The 16,066-nt window shown below is 44.7% G+C and overlaps 2 protein-coding genes across 2 annotated transcripts in view; one reads left to right on the plus strand and one right to left on the minus strand.

Moving 5' to 3' along the window:
• The window catches only part of ARHGAP21 (Rho GTPase activating protein 21), a 76,045-nt gene extending 71,527 nt beyond the window's left edge, over positions 1 to 4,518 (plus strand). The window contains exon 24 of the mRNA XM_019471003.1: positions 1,954 to 4,518. Within this exon, the coding sequence (XP_019326548.1) occupies positions 1,954 to 3,687 (1,734 nt within the window). The 3' untranslated portion in view covers positions 3,688 to 4,518. The remainder of the gene's footprint in view (positions 1 to 1,953) is intronic.
• Positions 4,519 to 10,237: 5,719 nt separating this feature from the next.
• Positions 10,238 to 16,066, minus strand: part of KIAA1217 (KIAA1217 ortholog) — a 195,956-nt gene continuing 190,127 nt past the window's right edge. Inside the window, exons 20-22 of the mRNA XM_019471004.1 lie at positions 13,266 to 14,951; positions 12,540 to 12,662; positions 10,238 to 11,827 (exon numbers count right to left, since the gene is read on the minus strand). Of these exons, the coding sequence (XP_019326549.1) occupies positions 11,333 to 11,827; positions 12,540 to 12,662; positions 13,266 to 14,951 (2,304 nt within the window). The 3' untranslated portion in view covers positions 10,238 to 11,332. The remainder of the gene's footprint in view (positions 11,828 to 12,539; positions 12,663 to 13,265; positions 14,952 to 16,066) is intronic.

Here is a 16,066-nt window from a genome sequence, read left to right on the forward strand (position 1 = left end):
TTGCTGTGGTCACTTGGAAAATGGTAGGCCCCAACACCCAGTGGTCCATTGCCAGTCAGTTTTGGATTGGCGCTTGTCTGCCAGCACAGCGATTCAGAGCTGTCACCTGCTGTCCAGAAGGTTCTTTGTCCACGCTGCCTGTAGGCAGTGATTGTGCAGGAGGCCAGGCAGTCACTGTAGGTAGTCATTGTGCAGGCTTCTCAGATGCTTGTTTCCCTGGGAGCTCTCAGCAAGACTTAATGCGTGTCTTCTGCCTACCCTGTCCTGATCTCTGAGCTCTGCATCAAGAACATGGGATATTCTCTGTCATGCAGCAGGAGGTTCTGGATAACTATGAATATTTTCATTACTGGGAGTTGAGTAGAAGTTTCTCCCAACTCCTCCCTGTCCATGTTCACTTAAACAAATTAGTGCACCTTCACTGAGGCTGTCATGGTCAATATAGCCACTGTATTATTGTATGGCTGTTTGACCTTGGCTTGTGAAGTCATATAGTGGCAGTTTTCACCACTGCCAGCACCTCTTTCATTTCTGAGGAGATAGTGAATAGGAATGAAATTTGCACCAAGAAAAAGTTGTTTGAGCAAAAGTATTAAATGCACTGTATCTGTTCAGTGCTTTGCTTTGTATGGTCAGTGCATTTATGCTACAGTAGTAGGCATCCTGTGACAGTTCACTGTCACATGGGGGCTGTGATTCTGTGCTTATGGAGCAGAGAAGTATCTTGTTGGATGACAGCTGAGTAGTTAGATGATGACTAGTGTGCATTAGCTTCCCCTTTGTCCTTAAGCTTATTCTCTTATCTAGGTATCTGGAATCACTAGATGGTCCTTTCAGTAATGATGTCCCAGCTTTTTTGTTAAAACTCTTACCGTGATAATAGCTCTTCCCCCAACTTTTCCTCTCCCTCTCTGAAGTGCTGCACAGTAACAAAGTATTGGGATTTCAAAGACTTTGAGCATAGCCCATCACTGCTGGTCTGCTTCCCTCAGGTCAGAGAGGCAGGCTAGACATCTGAACATGGACTTCAGATCAGGTAGCTGACACCTAAGCTGCTGTTGTTGAGCCCTAGACAGATGTCAGATTTCAATCCCACTATATTAAAGGCCTCTGATGTGAGCAACTTCCCTTCTCAGTAGATATCGTTGCTCTGTTCTGTTCTTGAAGTCTGCAGTGTGCAAACTGCACTGGTCAGCAGTCAAAGACAGGGTGGTACCTGCCGAAAACCTCCTGCTTCTTTAAAAGGTGGCAGTGGGGCAGTAAGCAGGAAAGGTACGTAGCTTTGAGGTGGCTAGATGGTAATGTCAGTGTAGTTGAAAAATGCTCTTTAATTTTATAAAATGGAATAATTGGGCTTGTCCCATTTTTGCTTATGTGCAGTTCTAAAGGCAGATTCCTCAAAAGGCGGGAAGAAGTTTATTTCTGTTAATTTCCTATACTTGCACCTAAATCAGGGGTTTGTATAGCTTTCATTGTATTGGTATTATTGAACCGATATGGTTTAAAAACTCAGACAGCCTGAAAGGTGAAAGATCAACTGAAAAATAGTTTGAGAAATTAGCCTTTCCACATAGGTAAGACACCTTGAAAGGACGGAGTGAAACCACACTCTTGGGACCTCATCTGCGAAGCAGTTTCTGTTGCAAACCAATCTTGAAAAGGTGGTCTTGCTGTAACGGAGCCTGCTTTATTAGTCGCTCAAAAACTGAATAGCTGTATATACAAACTAGTCTTTGTCAAGTTAAAGGGATTCAGATGAAAAATGGAATTCTCAAGATGAAAATTGACTTCTTGGGCAATGTCATGTAGACTACAGAAAGAGCATGGAAATATTTCCTGAATAAAGATAGGCCTTCTGCTCTGAAGCTTGGGATATGTTTTTAAAAAGTCTCAGGCTAACGAATGTTTCTTCGTGATTTCTAATCATGCCCTCCCACTTTTTTTTTTTAACAGGGTTCTTGGGGTTCTGGAAAGGATCAGTATAGCAAGGAACTGCTTGTGTCCTCCATTTTTGCAGCAGCTAGTCGCAAGCGGAAAAAAACAAAAGAGAAACCACAACCAAGCAGCTCAGAGGATGAGTTGGATAATGTGTTTTTCAAGAAGGAGCTTGCAGAACAATCTCGTGGTGACACAACAAAAGAGGACATAGCTAAAGGGGAATATGAAAGAGAGAGAGACATAGGGAGAAAACAGAGGATGTTTGTCCTGAAGGAAAAAGAGAGCAGCAGTAAAAAAGATGTGAATGTTGTAAAGGACGAAAAGAAGACATTAAAGAAAGAAAGTATCCTGTCAGAGGAACCTTCACTGCCTTACCATGACAAATGTACAAAATCACCAAATCTCAGCTGTCTGCAAACCACGCAGAAGAATAACCCAAAAATGTCTATTTCACAATCTTCTTCCCAGGTTGAGGAGACAGTGTCTGACTCCGGCACTATGCTTAGCACTTCCTCCCAGGCTTCCCAGCACAGATACTCATGCAAAAAAGTAGCCAGCCCTGAAATTAAACACAATGAGTTTTTAGCAGCCGATGTCAGTTCCATCACCTCAGATTATTCAACTACTTCATCTACTATATATCTAACTGGCTTAGACGCCAGTATGCTGAGCCCCGAGGTGCAGTCGGTGACAGAAAGCAAGGGAGAAGATGCTGATGATGAAAGAAGTGAATTGATCAGTGAAGGGCGTCCTATGGAGACAGACAGTGAAAGCGACTTCCCTGTCTTTGCCACCAGTGCTGCTGCTGAAAGGCTGTCCAAGGGGAAAGTTTCAGAAGTGGTAAAGACCGGTCGGAGGAATTCTGAAGAAAGCGAAGTAAGTTGTACTGAGGGAAGTTCAACACCAAAGTTAGAGAGTCGCAGACTTTTTAGCTCACACAAACTTATTGAATGTGATACACTGTCTAGGAGAAAGTCTGCACGGCACAAAACGGACAGTGAGGGTTCAGGGGATGCGAAAAGTGAGAAGGACTTGCCTACTGTGACCAAAATGTTCGACATAATGAAAAAAGGAAGATCGACAAGCAGTTTAGCTACATCAGCCAGAAGTGAGGCTGACAAACAAGAACCTACCTGGAGACTTAAAATTACAGATAGGTTAAAGCTGCGACTCAAATCATCTGCGGATGACATGTTCGGAGTTGGGAATCAAAAAGCTAACTCTGCAGAGACTGCAAAGAGAAAAAATATCAGGCGAAGGCATACGCTTGGAGGACAGAGGGATTTTGCTGAAATAAGTGTCCTGAATGCTTGGAAAGCTCAAGAGCCGAGTCAAAGTAGAGAGAGAGAATCTGAGCTTTCAGCAGTGAATCGGTTGAAGCCAAAATGTCCAGCGCAGGACCTCTCGATCTCAGACTGGCTTGCACGAGAACGTTTACGCACTAGCACAACTGACCTTAATACGGGTGAAACTGGAAAGCCCAGACTTGAGAACACTAGTTTAGCAGATGTATCAAAGGTAGACCTGCCTTCATCTGCAGAGATGCAGGCAGATGAAGGCAGTTCTTCCAGCAGCTTGACTTTAATTAATAGAACACCACCTTCGGGACCATTTCAGCCACCAGACCAGGTAAATGGTGAAAATTACCAGAATATGAACAAAAACAACTTTAGCCCAGCAGTTGATGCCCATCCTCACAAACTGTCTGGGACCCAAGTGGTTAGATCTCGATTCTACCAGTATCTTTGAAATGGGGAGATACATCCACTACAGCAATTCATTAACTTGCTGTTACACTTCCCAGTAACTGTGTGTATGTGTGTGTGTACATATATATATATATATTTTCCTGTACTGTTGTTGTTATGCAGCCTTCATTTGGGCTGGTTTCATCAATATGCTCTGTGGAACGTCTTCACAGCGCATTACCACAGCCAGAAGAACACTAAAGTTAAAGTATATATTTATATTTTAAGAAAAAGTATATTTGATGGCTGCATACAAATGTTGAACAAAGCATCTGATGCAACATGCTGTGTAGCGTATACATGGTTTTCTGACTGAGAGTTGGCCTGGCATTAGTATGCAGAAAAATTGTTCTTTTGGTTTAGTCACTAACAAGTGCCTCATCATAAATTCATTTGGTTTGTTAGGGTGCCATATTGTTAAATTAGAGAAACTTATTACAAACAAATGAATGCATTTTACTGTTAACGAGTTTCATTACATTTTACAAATGTTAACACAGGTGGCTACAGAGCTTCCATTCCTTAGGCATTCCAGTAAATATTGGAGTTTTATATTTCCGATTTTAATACAGATTTTGAGTTTTATGTGACTTGAATTTTTAATCTTTCTGTAAAATAAGTAACTTAAATGTACATATTACATGTGTATCTTTTCTTCAGATACCAGATTTGATATAAATGTTGTAACATAGGCGTGTAGATAGTGGATACTGGATGGAACTGGTTTCTTTTATTGAGAATATAATTCTGCATGAAGACCTAATGAATCCAAACCTGTATCATGCCTGTGTGCATACCTACTTAAACACTGGAAATAAAATTGTTTTGGTGACTCTTTGCGTGATGCGAATTCATTCTAATGAGCAGTTTTAAAATGGCACGTTTGCAAGTTGCAATCAGCAGCTGCCCTCAGGATGACAAAACCTGCAGTTGCTCCTGGATGAAGGGCGCTTCTCTTTAAAGTCCTGTTTGTGGGACGAGACCGTGGAGGTTAGCATATGAGAGGGGGGTCCAGTTGGTTAAATATATTCATCTTGATATATAATCTGATTCGGAGGTATGTAGCAAGTTGGTTTATGTTTAAAATGCTGGTTTTGTAGCACCGAAAAAACCATGTCCATAATCGTCCCCAAGTCATAAAGAGTGAATACCAGTATCTGCCAGTCAAAACATTACTGTAGTACAGGTCTTGGCCTTTTTATAGTTCCAACCATGAAGATGAGTTTGTACACTAAAAACCCTTCTGTGTGTGAACTCTCTACCAGTTACATTTTTTTCTTCTATTTTCTTGCATACCTACTTGAAAACAAAGCAGCTGTTCATCACTTCGGGTATTCCCAGGTCTTGCGCTGTCACTTGCTTGGCAGAGGATTAAACCTGTATCGATGATAAATAAGCAATGAACATCATGAGCATAGAAAAAGTCACTCTTACACGTGTCCCGTTACTGAGAAGAGAAGGAATTATAGTAACTGACGTGGTTGCAAGCAGACTTCGTTTCTTTCCAAAGTGACTGTAACAGTCCCATGCTTTGACCTACTGTGGTTTTGATCCTTGTGGGAAATCACTATAAAAATTGGCTGTCAAGAAAAGCATCGGATAGGACAGCTGAAGATGTGTGAAAGTTCTCGCCACATAGTTGTGTGCATCTAGTACCAATTCATATAAAAATGAATCGTGTTCTTGTGGTCTCCTTGCAAACTAAAATGCCTTTTCCCCCCAGAGCAAACAGGAATCCGGTGCTTTAGCAGCTTTTCTGCATGCAGTGCAAGGAAGAATGGGTATGTTTTGTGAAACACAGAGTAATTGATGATGATTTGTGTTTCAGTCCTAGTAGTAAAGTGTATTTGAACAAGAGATTTCAAAATACGGTATTGTGATGCCTCTGTAATGCTATTCATCAGCAAATACCCATCGTCTCTTCCTGGAGGCATATTTTGTTCCCCTCATTAGCCTCGGAAGCTTGTTTGAGTGTGTGTTGAGCATCCACAGTTAGTCGCAGGGGTCTCCTCAATGAAGCAGTACACTTACGGAGGTACATACGGGGTCCTGGGTGTCTGCATCTTATTCTGATTTGACAGCCATTTTGATGGATCAAGTTAATTTTCATTTTATTGTGTTTATAGGTAACTAATGATTTTATCTCCTGAGTGTAGATGTATGGCTGCCAACTCTTACGCATGAGAACGTAGAATTTTTATCATATTGACTGGATAGAGCACAAGATCTTTTGAAAAATTAGGAACTTAAAAAAAAAAAAACCACCACAAAACAGGAATTGTATTGGCTGACAATGCTACAGGTACAAATTTAAGGCCTTGGCAGCCTCCATGGTATCTTCTGCTGTTGCACTGGCTGCATGGAAGCTGCAGAGCAGTTGCAGAAGGAGCTTGGACAAAAGTCGGGAATATCTGTGGAGGTGTAAGAAAAGGATTACGGTAGTTCGGACCACCACTGCCTTGCCCTTTCCATGTAAATCAGGTCTTGGAGGAGATAACCTGGCAGGCAGAGTGGGAAGGAGGGAAGCTCTGGGGAAGCACTTGACTTGAAGGGGAAATGCAGGGAGCAATCTGTTAGGTGCATCAGGGAGAGGAGATTACTGAGCTCCACCTGAAGAAAGTAGCATGTGGCAGCGTATCCGAGCCTGGGAAAACACTGATGCTTTTCTGCTTTTTGAAGGCTGCCAAGATTTGGGGCCACCTTAAATTCCAGCCAGTGTGGCAATTGAGATGACAGACATTTTTAGGAGCCATTGCTATGCCCTGTTCTTAACAGCAGCTACTTCAGGCCCTTACCTGTAGTGCGCTTTTTTTGTTTTGTTTTTGGGGGGGGGTGTGTTTTGGTTTTTTGTTGTTTTGCTTTTGTTTTTTCCCCTCCTGCTCTGGAAGAGAAGGGCGACAGTCTGATTGACGCAGGAAGGGAAATGCGTGCAATAACCTGCCCTAAGGTGAATACTGTTAGTGCCAGTATTTCCTCTGGAAGCTGGATTCAGCGGGGTGGGCAGCTCCACAGGGTTGCAGAGCCGCTGAGGTGGGCAGGGACATCTGGGGATCCCCTAGCCCTGCCCCGGCTCAGGCAGGCACAGCCAGAGCAGGTTGCTCAGGGCTTGGGGCTGGTCAGGTTTTGAATATCTCCGAGGATGGAGACTCCACAACCTCCCTGGGCAACCTGTGACAGTGTTTGATCACACTTACAGTAAGAAGGGGCTGCTTTTTTTCTTTATGTTTAAGCAGAATTTCTTGCATTTCAGTTTGTGCCTATTTTTTGTTTTTATACTCATCATCAGAAGGATTCAAACTGGCTTGGAAAGTACTTTTGGTCTGAGGACTGCTTGGAGCTGTGTAGCTGCAAGTCGTTAGGAACAGGTCTAAGCTGAGATCTGATGGGGAAGTAACAAAAGGATGAACTGTGGTGGCATTTGGATTTTTAAGATGGTTCCAAACAGCGGTTCCTGTTTCAGTGGGGATCAGTGGTTTAGTTTGAAATCCTTTTTCTGGGATCTGGTAGCAGTCATACAGCACCTTCCAGCTTTTTAAGCCTCTCTGAAGGGCTTGTTACGCTCTCCGTTAGTATCGCTCACAGCACTGATAATGTGGAATTAAGAGATGGCCAGAGTCCAGATGGTTTCTTCTTTCAAGCTCCTGCAGAGCTGAAGGAAAATCCTTTGCTGAGCTGCACATAAGGGTCTTTTCCTGTCTGCAGCAATCTGAGGAGAACCTCTCTCCACTTCGTCCAGGCAGGAGGAAAGAGTGTGAAGTGTGGCCTCATCTGCTATAAAAAGCTGTGTTCTTGTTTTTAAAGCCAGGTCATTACACTGTCCCCATTTAGATAGTAATCAAGCAATTAATTGTGCCAGCCTGCGGAAAGAAGGGTGTAGTTTGATGCATGGCTGGGAAGGTGAATGACTTAAAACAGACCTGCCATCATTGAAGTGGTGCATGTACCTGTGGCTCACAGTCATGAGACTAAAAATCTGCCTTAATCGTCTGTTATCGAACCTAGTGTGCAGGAAGAGCTGCCTCTTAGCAGGGATCAGATGGATTTTGGCCCTGTACATTTCTAGGCAGAAATGTCCTGCACATCCCTCCTCTTCCCTGCCCTATGGTGTCCTCTTCTGCTCTGCCTTCCCACCACCGTGGCCTGCCTATTGCAGAGGATGGGTACTGTGTTGCTTTGGTTTTGCTGCAGTCCCCGTAGGTACAGTCAGCTGGCACACAGGGGTGGTGCTCACTTCGCTGTGAAGTCCTGGGCTGGCTCAGACTGCAACAGGCAGCAGGAAGGTCCTGCTCACCTTCCAACTCCTTCCACCTCGAAAGGGAGCGGTGAGCTGCTTCAGTTCTGATTTTTCAGAGCAGTGAGGTCCCATCGTATCTGAACCCACAGGATCACTGCAAACTAAAACTCGATGGCTGTTCACGGAAGAGGCTTGTGCTGCAAACACAACTGCTAGCAGGCCTGGTACCCTGGAGATGCAGTACCCTGCTGGGTTATTTTTTTCTGAAGAACCTCTGTTGTCTAAACTGCCCAAGAGCTGGTGAGAGCTTGATCTGGAATTGTATGTGCCAGAGCAGCCTGGTGACAACAAGGAGGATGGACTGCTTTTTTGCACGTTCCCTTTTTGAACACCAGCTAGCTGTGGGAAACACAGCCTCTCGCCTGCCTGGGGGCTGCTCTGTTAATGCCAAGCCCCCTATTTTTGTGGTAGCTGCCAAGTGGCTCTTGTCCCTAACTGGCTGCAGTCACCTCCGCCGAAACTGCCTCTTCATAACTCATTTGCAGTGAGAAACTTGGCTTTTTAATCACTAGCTGTGCTGTTTCCTTCTGTGCTCAAGTGATTTATTTACAGACTTGCTGATTTCTCTAAATACTCAAAAACATTCCTGGTGCTGAGCTACAGCCTGCACACAGCCCTTCCCTGCCTGCATTTGTGAAAGCTTGACAACTTCATTGCTGTACAAGTAGGATGGGGAGGGAATAAACACTGCCTGACTCCCGATGGGGCCGGCAGCGGTGCCTGTGCAGTGGGTTCTGTGCTGTCTGAGACTGTGGTTGGTTTCCTGGCAGGTGCTGTACCCCAGCACTGAGGGTGAGACACGGAGCTGCACAAAACATGGCGGGTGCTGGAAGATGTGCACATCACAGTGTAGCATGAGTGGGTGTTGTGTTCACTCCCTGATGGCAATTTCAACATTCACCAACAGAAGCAAGTGGTGTACCTACCGAGTACAGCACTGCCTTACTGCCCACTGCGTGCCCAGTGACTGTGCAGGGACCCTTGGTTATTTATACAACTACTGTCAGTGTCTAAATTCGAACAGATACAGAGAATGTGCTGCTGTAGCCCCTGGCCCCGAAAAGGCTGTGAGAAGCAGCAGCTGGAGCAGTGCCAGAGCCGCTGCCCACGGGTATGTGCTGCAGCGCTGCGGGGCAGAGGAGGGCCAGGGCCAAGGTCTGCTGTCAGGGACCCTGCCTGGCTGTACGATGGCTCACGGGGGACTGCTCTCATGGAGGATCAGGTATTAGCAAGTTACTATTTTTCAGTAAGTATTGGCTCCCTGGGGGATATCAGACCAAGAGCTTAAGAACAAAAACCTAGTATGTCCATCATTTAGCTTGAACTTGTATTTTTGCTGTGCACCATAGAGAAGCATGGTACCCAGCCCCCTGGTGCTCTCTGTATTTGCTATCTGTTTCGTGGGCACACGCACTAGCCCTACCTGGTAACAAGATAAGGCATTAAATCAGGCTTGTTCCCTTCAGAGCAAGGGAGTAATGTACTCAACACTTGATGCGGTAGAAGGCTCCCTTGGAAAGCGCGGGCTCTAGGGTGTGCAGTGTGACAGAAGTTCTTTGAGAGGTTCTTCCCACCTGAATGAGCAGGTCCCAGAATAGGCTTCGGAGCCACCGCTTCTCTGTAGGGGGTGGAAGGGAACTGGCTTCGCTCCACTGGTTCAGTGTGAGCATGTTGGATTGCGCCTTACGCTTCACCTTGGCTTTGGAGCCACCCAGCCTGTCCTGGGCTGAAGCTCCTGTGTTCTGCACGCGCCTGGGGCCTCTACTGGCACGCTGGCGGGGCGGACGGCACTCGGCACGAGCGCTGCTGGAACTGGACTGTGTGTCGTGCTCGTGAGGTGTGAGTTAACGTTTACATTCTTGAATTACTCCCACTGCAAGGGATGCACCATCTGAGGGCTCAGCCTTGAAATGACACTTTTCAGAAACTTCCTGTTTCACAAGGAGGAATAAAAACATTACTTAAAGGTGGAAAAGATGATCCCTTGGTCAATCAGTCAAAGGTTGGGTGCTTTTTTTTTTTTTCTTCTTGCTAGTTTTCTGACCTGGGGTTCCAGCAATTAGCTTTTGTCCAGGTAACTTTGAAAGACCCCATTTTGAAATTACTACTTAGCATGGCTTTAATCTGGGGAAAATAAAGTCAGTTTTTCTCCTGATGGTTTAATGCTCTCAGGCACACAGCTTAACAGCTAATTGAGACCATTCTAAAAGTAATTAGTGACAAAATACAAATATATAAGCATGCAGCCCTTTATTTTTGTAAAGATCTTTGCTTATCATAATTCTGTATATTACATTATGGTGTTATTCAAATAAATTTATTTACAAAACCATGAGCTATGCAAGCTTCTTGCTTTTTTTCCTAGTTGACTGATACCCATCTTTTTCAACCCTTCCCCATATATATTTTTAAGCATGCATAAAAATTAACTTTGGTGTGGTAAAACTACTCTATGTGCCCAGCCACATACAGTATTTATTTATTTATATATATTTATAGATATGTACAAACGTTTGCCAGTATACAGAACAGTACAGAAGTGTACACTTTAAAATCCACAATGCAATACGTTAATGGGTTACCAGGTCTCAGTAAAATAAAACTGAAGGAAAAGGGTGGATTTAGCTAAGAAAAGAAGTAATCAGCAGCTACCTAGATGTGTAAAACAATTTTTTTTTTTTTCTTGGCTTGGCAAATTCTTAAATATAATCTGAATGGCAGTGCAATAGGTTGAGTTGCCTCGTACACACTAAGACCAGTCTTGTTCTGTTCTTGTGTAGAGGTTTACTGTCCAGCATACTACTTTCAAATGTACATTATAATAGTATCAAAATGTTTTGGCAAAAAGATCTCGAAAGGAACCATGACATTTGTTGACAAAAATAGAAATCTGTAACAAAGCTAAATAACACCAAAATAAAAGAAAAATATTTTAGTTTCAGTTTTACAGTTGTGTATAATCACACTTTAGTATATCTCTGTTCACTTCTAGTCCCCATAATGAAAAATAGCTTTATACAAAACAACTTACTAAATTTTTAACCATACGTTTTCCCATGCTCAGTACACCGCTGTGCACACACACACAAGTTCACTCACACACCTTCACACTTTTTTGTAAGAGGTGCTGCCTAAAGGAAGAAAACGCTCTTTTATCATTACAACAGCAACAGTTTTACAAAAAAGCTTCACTCTAATCTAGTGTAGTAATTCAGTATTTAGCACGTGATTAGTATTAAGCCTCCAGCAATACAGCAAAATGGTTACATTCCCTGGTTAAAATATTGGCTGCGGATTCTTTGAAAACAAACAAAAAGCCTTGGTGAACTTGCACGCGTGCTGTGCTTAGCCTTTAGGATGGCTCCTTGGCCGTGGATGGGGTGGACTTGCCGGCATTTCCGTTCTGCGCCTTGTAGCTGGTGAAGCTAGGTGTGTGGATTGTCCTGATGCTCTTCATACCTTGGTTCAGTGAAGTGGGAGAGGTAGAGGAGGGGGGGGAGGTAGAGGAGGAAGGAGGGGGTGGCCGGCCGTTTTGAGTCTGTAGTGAGAAGGAGAGATGGTGACCTTTCCCTGGGTAAGTGGGGCTCTGAAACTTGGAGGAGCCGTTAGAGACAGAGGGGATGAGGGAGGTAGAGTAAGTTATGCGACCTGTCTGAGGACCGAGAAGGTTAGAGGAGGGAATGGAGGTTTTAGTAGGTGGATTAAGAGGGTTAGAGCTGTCACCGCTAGAAGCGGGTGCTGAGCTGCTTTTCCCAGAAGTGGGAGAAAAGGCTGGGATCTTAGAAGCAGGTAGGGTAGGGGAAGTAGCCTTATAGTCCCCACCAGCTTTCTTAGCACTTCCATTAGCCTGCAAATAAAGACGGCAGGAGACAGTTTGTCAGAAAGCCAGTAACATGATAAACCAACAGGACCTGGGAAAACAGCCCTACAGGGAATAAGAATTAACAGTTCGAGGCCTGAGCTAAGTCTTGCAGCCGTGGACTGGACCTGGTAGAAAACCCAAAGTGCCCAACAAAGAGTGCACAGAGAGAGAGAAAGAGCCAACAACGCTTTCGTGAGAAGGCGCGATCTATGGGTTATAAACCAGTCACTACATTGGCCATGCTTCTGGGTTATTAACGTGTGAATAGACATGTCCGGCTGGAGAGTTAACGTGCAGCTACTGCCATCTATTACACCGACAGGTTAGTGTTCAAGGCTGCCTGTAAAGACTCTCTGAACAGAAGCATTCCCAGCTCTCCTAAGGAACCGCCACATTTACCAAAGGGAAAGTAAACAGGTAGTTGACATCTTAAAATCACAGCTGAATACCACAGTTAAAAAAAAAAAAAACAACAAAACAAAAAAAGCAGCAGGTGTTTTATTGCAGACATGCACGCACAAGCATGGTGAAAAGATCAGTAGATACTGTCATGCCCCCAGGATCCAGGATGTCCAGTTAGACCTCACTCGAAAGACAGGCATCCGTTATTTGGTATAATCTCAGTCAGTTACTGGAGTTTGTAATAAACAAACAACATGAAACGTCCATCCAAACACTGGGTTTAGGGTAAAACTACCTGTCTGTATTGGCGTGGATCCTGCAGCTTGTGCTGTTTGCCTGCTTTCTCCATGCTTCCTTGTCTACTTTTTGAAGCCATGGGGACCGGCATCCGGCTTGTCTGGGAGGCAGCGCTGGAGCCCTGCGGAAATGAGTGGAGGGGCAGGGAGGGGAGACAAGGAGAGGGCGTGATCAGTACCAGTGTGCTTGAAGAGGTGACTGCACACCATGCGCCAAAAAAAAAAAAAAGCCACAGTACTACATGCAGGGAAAGTTCAGGAGCTTCACACCGCAGGTGTTAATTTCCAGAATCATATGGAGAAAACTGCTCAGCTACTGATCAGCCTGGATTTCATGTCAGTGACACTTGTCATTTCACACAGCGGATTATTCGACCCAGCTCCCTTGCATTTGCCCATCACCAATCAGCAGCCAAGATTAAAAAAAAAACCCAAACCCAAACAAAAACCCAATGGTCTATTAGCTGTTAGACACCTCGTGGGGAGCCCAAACAAGCCACCTGAAAGGAAGCAAACAAATCACAAGACCCTCTTGTTTAATGGTGATTATAAAAAAAACCAACCCAAACAAAAACCCAATGGTCTATTAGCTGTTAGACACCTCGTGGGGAGCCCAAACAAGCCACCTGAAAGGAAGCAAACAAATCACAAGACCCTCTTGTTTAATGGTGATTATTGCAGATTTTAGAAAGCAGCTGGAGGTTTGATTTCTCGGACTAAGGTACCTTACGTGAAGTGGCTGGGATTGACGGAGGGGGGTCTACGCCAGCAAGGCTCTCATCCAGCACTACAAGCTCTCGGGGTGGGGTCTCTGGTACTATCTGGGCAGAGAAGGGGACAGTGCTTCCCTCAGAGCTGTATGTGCTTTCAGGGACAGATTTTGGACTCATTTCACTGATGGTGTTTTCCAGCTGCTTTATAGTCTGCTCAAGGCTGTCTAGCGTTCGGTATGTACTCTGTCGAATTTCATCAGTCCTAGACAGGGACACTGCAGCTCCAGGGGGTCCCTCTTGCTTCCCAGAAGGACTTTTGTCACTGTCCTCAGGCTGAGACCTGGTGATTTCAAATCTCTTTGCTTCCTTGTGCTGCTTCAGGGTCCCATCTTCCTCCTCTTCTTCATAGACCACAACCTGCAAAGTCTTCTTCCCGGTCTTGGTTCCTGTCCGTATTGCCTGCGTCAGAGCAGCCAGCTGCTTTTTAGGGAATTTGAACTTAAATTTTTTCTTAGAATCCTGCCTGCTTCCAAACTGATCGGCAGAGTCCAAGTTTGCTTCCGTGTTTAGCCCATAGATCTGACGGTATTTGTTAAAATTTGTCTTTGTGCTTTCCTCCTCTGCAGGTCTGGTTTCTACAGGGTCAGAGGAAGACTGAAGGTTAAATATGTACTGCTCGTTGAGACCATGAGCTGCTGAATACTCCGCGATTGCTTTTCTGTCATTAACTACTGGTGGCTCTTCCTTCTGGCTGTCAGAGATTTCATGTGCTTCGTTTTCTTCCTCTTCCTCTTCCTCTTCTATCTTTTCCTCTGTCATCATTTTCTCCAACTCCTCATCACATTCCTCAAAAATTGTAGAAAGCCGCTTATAAGCTGACCTAATATCCATAGGTTCATCAAAAATGATGATGACGGGTTTTTTGTCCAGACATACCACTGGCTCTTCGCTGTCTGTGTTTTCTGGGATACCCTTCTCCGACGCCACGTCCTTCCTCACATCGATATTCACTGTTTGCACATCTCCACCTTTCCGGCTGACTATATCGTGAACTTCCCCGCTCGAGAGGACCTGGACAGCTGTTTTAGTAATCATGAAGGCGATGTTTTCTGTGGGTGGGTTGTCTTCACTTGGAGAGCTAGCCAGAGAGTCTGTCTCTTCAATGCTGTTCACACTGTTACTTCTGGACACTTTGGGTCTTAGCACAACCTGATTGTAGTTGACTGCAGAAGCTTCTTGCTCCTGCGAGGAAGGTTGAGGCCCTGCAGCCTCCTGCGTGTGCCTCATGAGAGGGGCAACGCTGCTGATGGGGATATGCTTGCCCGTGCTCTGCAAAGCTTCACCCTGCGGCAGGCCCTGGCGAGCATCTCGTGAGAGTCCGTAGTTTAGCTTTTGTTTTCCAGTTTCAACAGCTGGAAAATGGGATCCTAAAATATCTTGAGCCCCTCTTCGTTTGTCATCTTCTGGCAAACTGACACCAGACAGGTTTGTGCTCATATTCTGGAGGTTTTTCTTAGAATAGTCTCTACTGTCTACAAACAAACCCTTGCTAAATGTAGGACTGTCATTCATTGAAAAGCCAATTTTACTGTCAGCTGTGCTGGATGAATCAGAACCCAATTCTTCTTCAGTTTTCCCTTCCCTCTTCTCTTTATGATGGTCACTATCTGTGGGAGATCCTGTTGTAGCCCCATACACCTAAGGGGGAAAGTTGTATTACTTAGTTATTCAGGGCTGTTACCTTTACAGGACTTTTTTTTCCTCAAATAAATCATCATATTCTCAGGGGTTGTGCAGACCTCAGGAACTCACCACTCTGTTTACTGCTGCAGAGGCATGTCTGAAGTTGTCACCTGATTCCTGTCTTTCTTTGGGGCAAAATTCCAAATTCTGGCAGAACAGCGCATGACGTTACTGCTCTGTGCTATGCATGCGGCCAGCATGGGTTGTTACCTAGGGCTCCTGTCTTAACAAGGCCTCCAGAATATGCAAAAGCACACTAGTTACCTTATTTCCAGCACAGTGCTATCTTGACTCACTTACTTTCCAGTTAAAAAAAATCCCTAGTTTGTATAAGGTTGAAGTTGAAAAGCTTCACAGTATCTGATTAAGTTCTGCTGAGACACATCAAAGGGAGCCTGATGTGGAAGGGCTGACAGCAGGGCGCTACGGCTGGCTAGCTCACCGGAGCGCCAAATGCCAGAGTCTGGCTAGCCTTGAAAGGAAGTTTTGTACCGGTAAAAGCTGATTTTCAAATTATGACATTTTGCTGCTTCTAATGTTGCTCACACCTGAGAAGCGCTGTTCCATCACAGTTAATATGACCACAGTCTGAGCATTTCTAAATCCTTGCTGCAGCTTAAACGTAGTCCTTCAAAATTACCAGAAGCACCCTGCAGTGCCCATGGAAGTGTGGAATGAAACACTGAGCTGCATTCATTTATAGAAGCAACTCCAAACAGCACACAGAGAGGTCATCCACTAGCTCAAAAGTAGTATATTCCCAGCAATGCAAGTTTAAGGGGATTTTTTTCTTTATTTTCAAATGAGGTTCCCTGGAGATGCTGTTTCGTAATACCAGGCTTTTCTTTGGGACTCAGTTTGTTAAGTGCTAGTGACAGCTTAGGATAAACACCAATCATCAGGGTGAGGGAATGACCTGAAGAGACACCATGCCTATGAACAAGCAAGAGGGAAATCTACAATCAAAAGATGGCTCGCCAAGAAGGAAATGAGTCTGTCCTCAAGTGCCCGAAGGCAGTGAGCCAAAAGCGTTACTGCTGACTTTGCTTGAGACTAGAAGCTGACTCCTT

The sequence above is a fragment of the Aptenodytes forsteri genome, unplaced genomic scaffold (genome assembly GCF_000699145.1).
Source record: "Aptenodytes forsteri isolate BGI_AS27 unplaced genomic scaffold, ASM69914v1 Scaffold336, whole genome shotgun sequence".
In the NCBI taxonomy this organism is placed as follows: Eukaryota; Metazoa; Chordata; class Aves; order Sphenisciformes; family Spheniscidae; genus Aptenodytes; species Aptenodytes forsteri.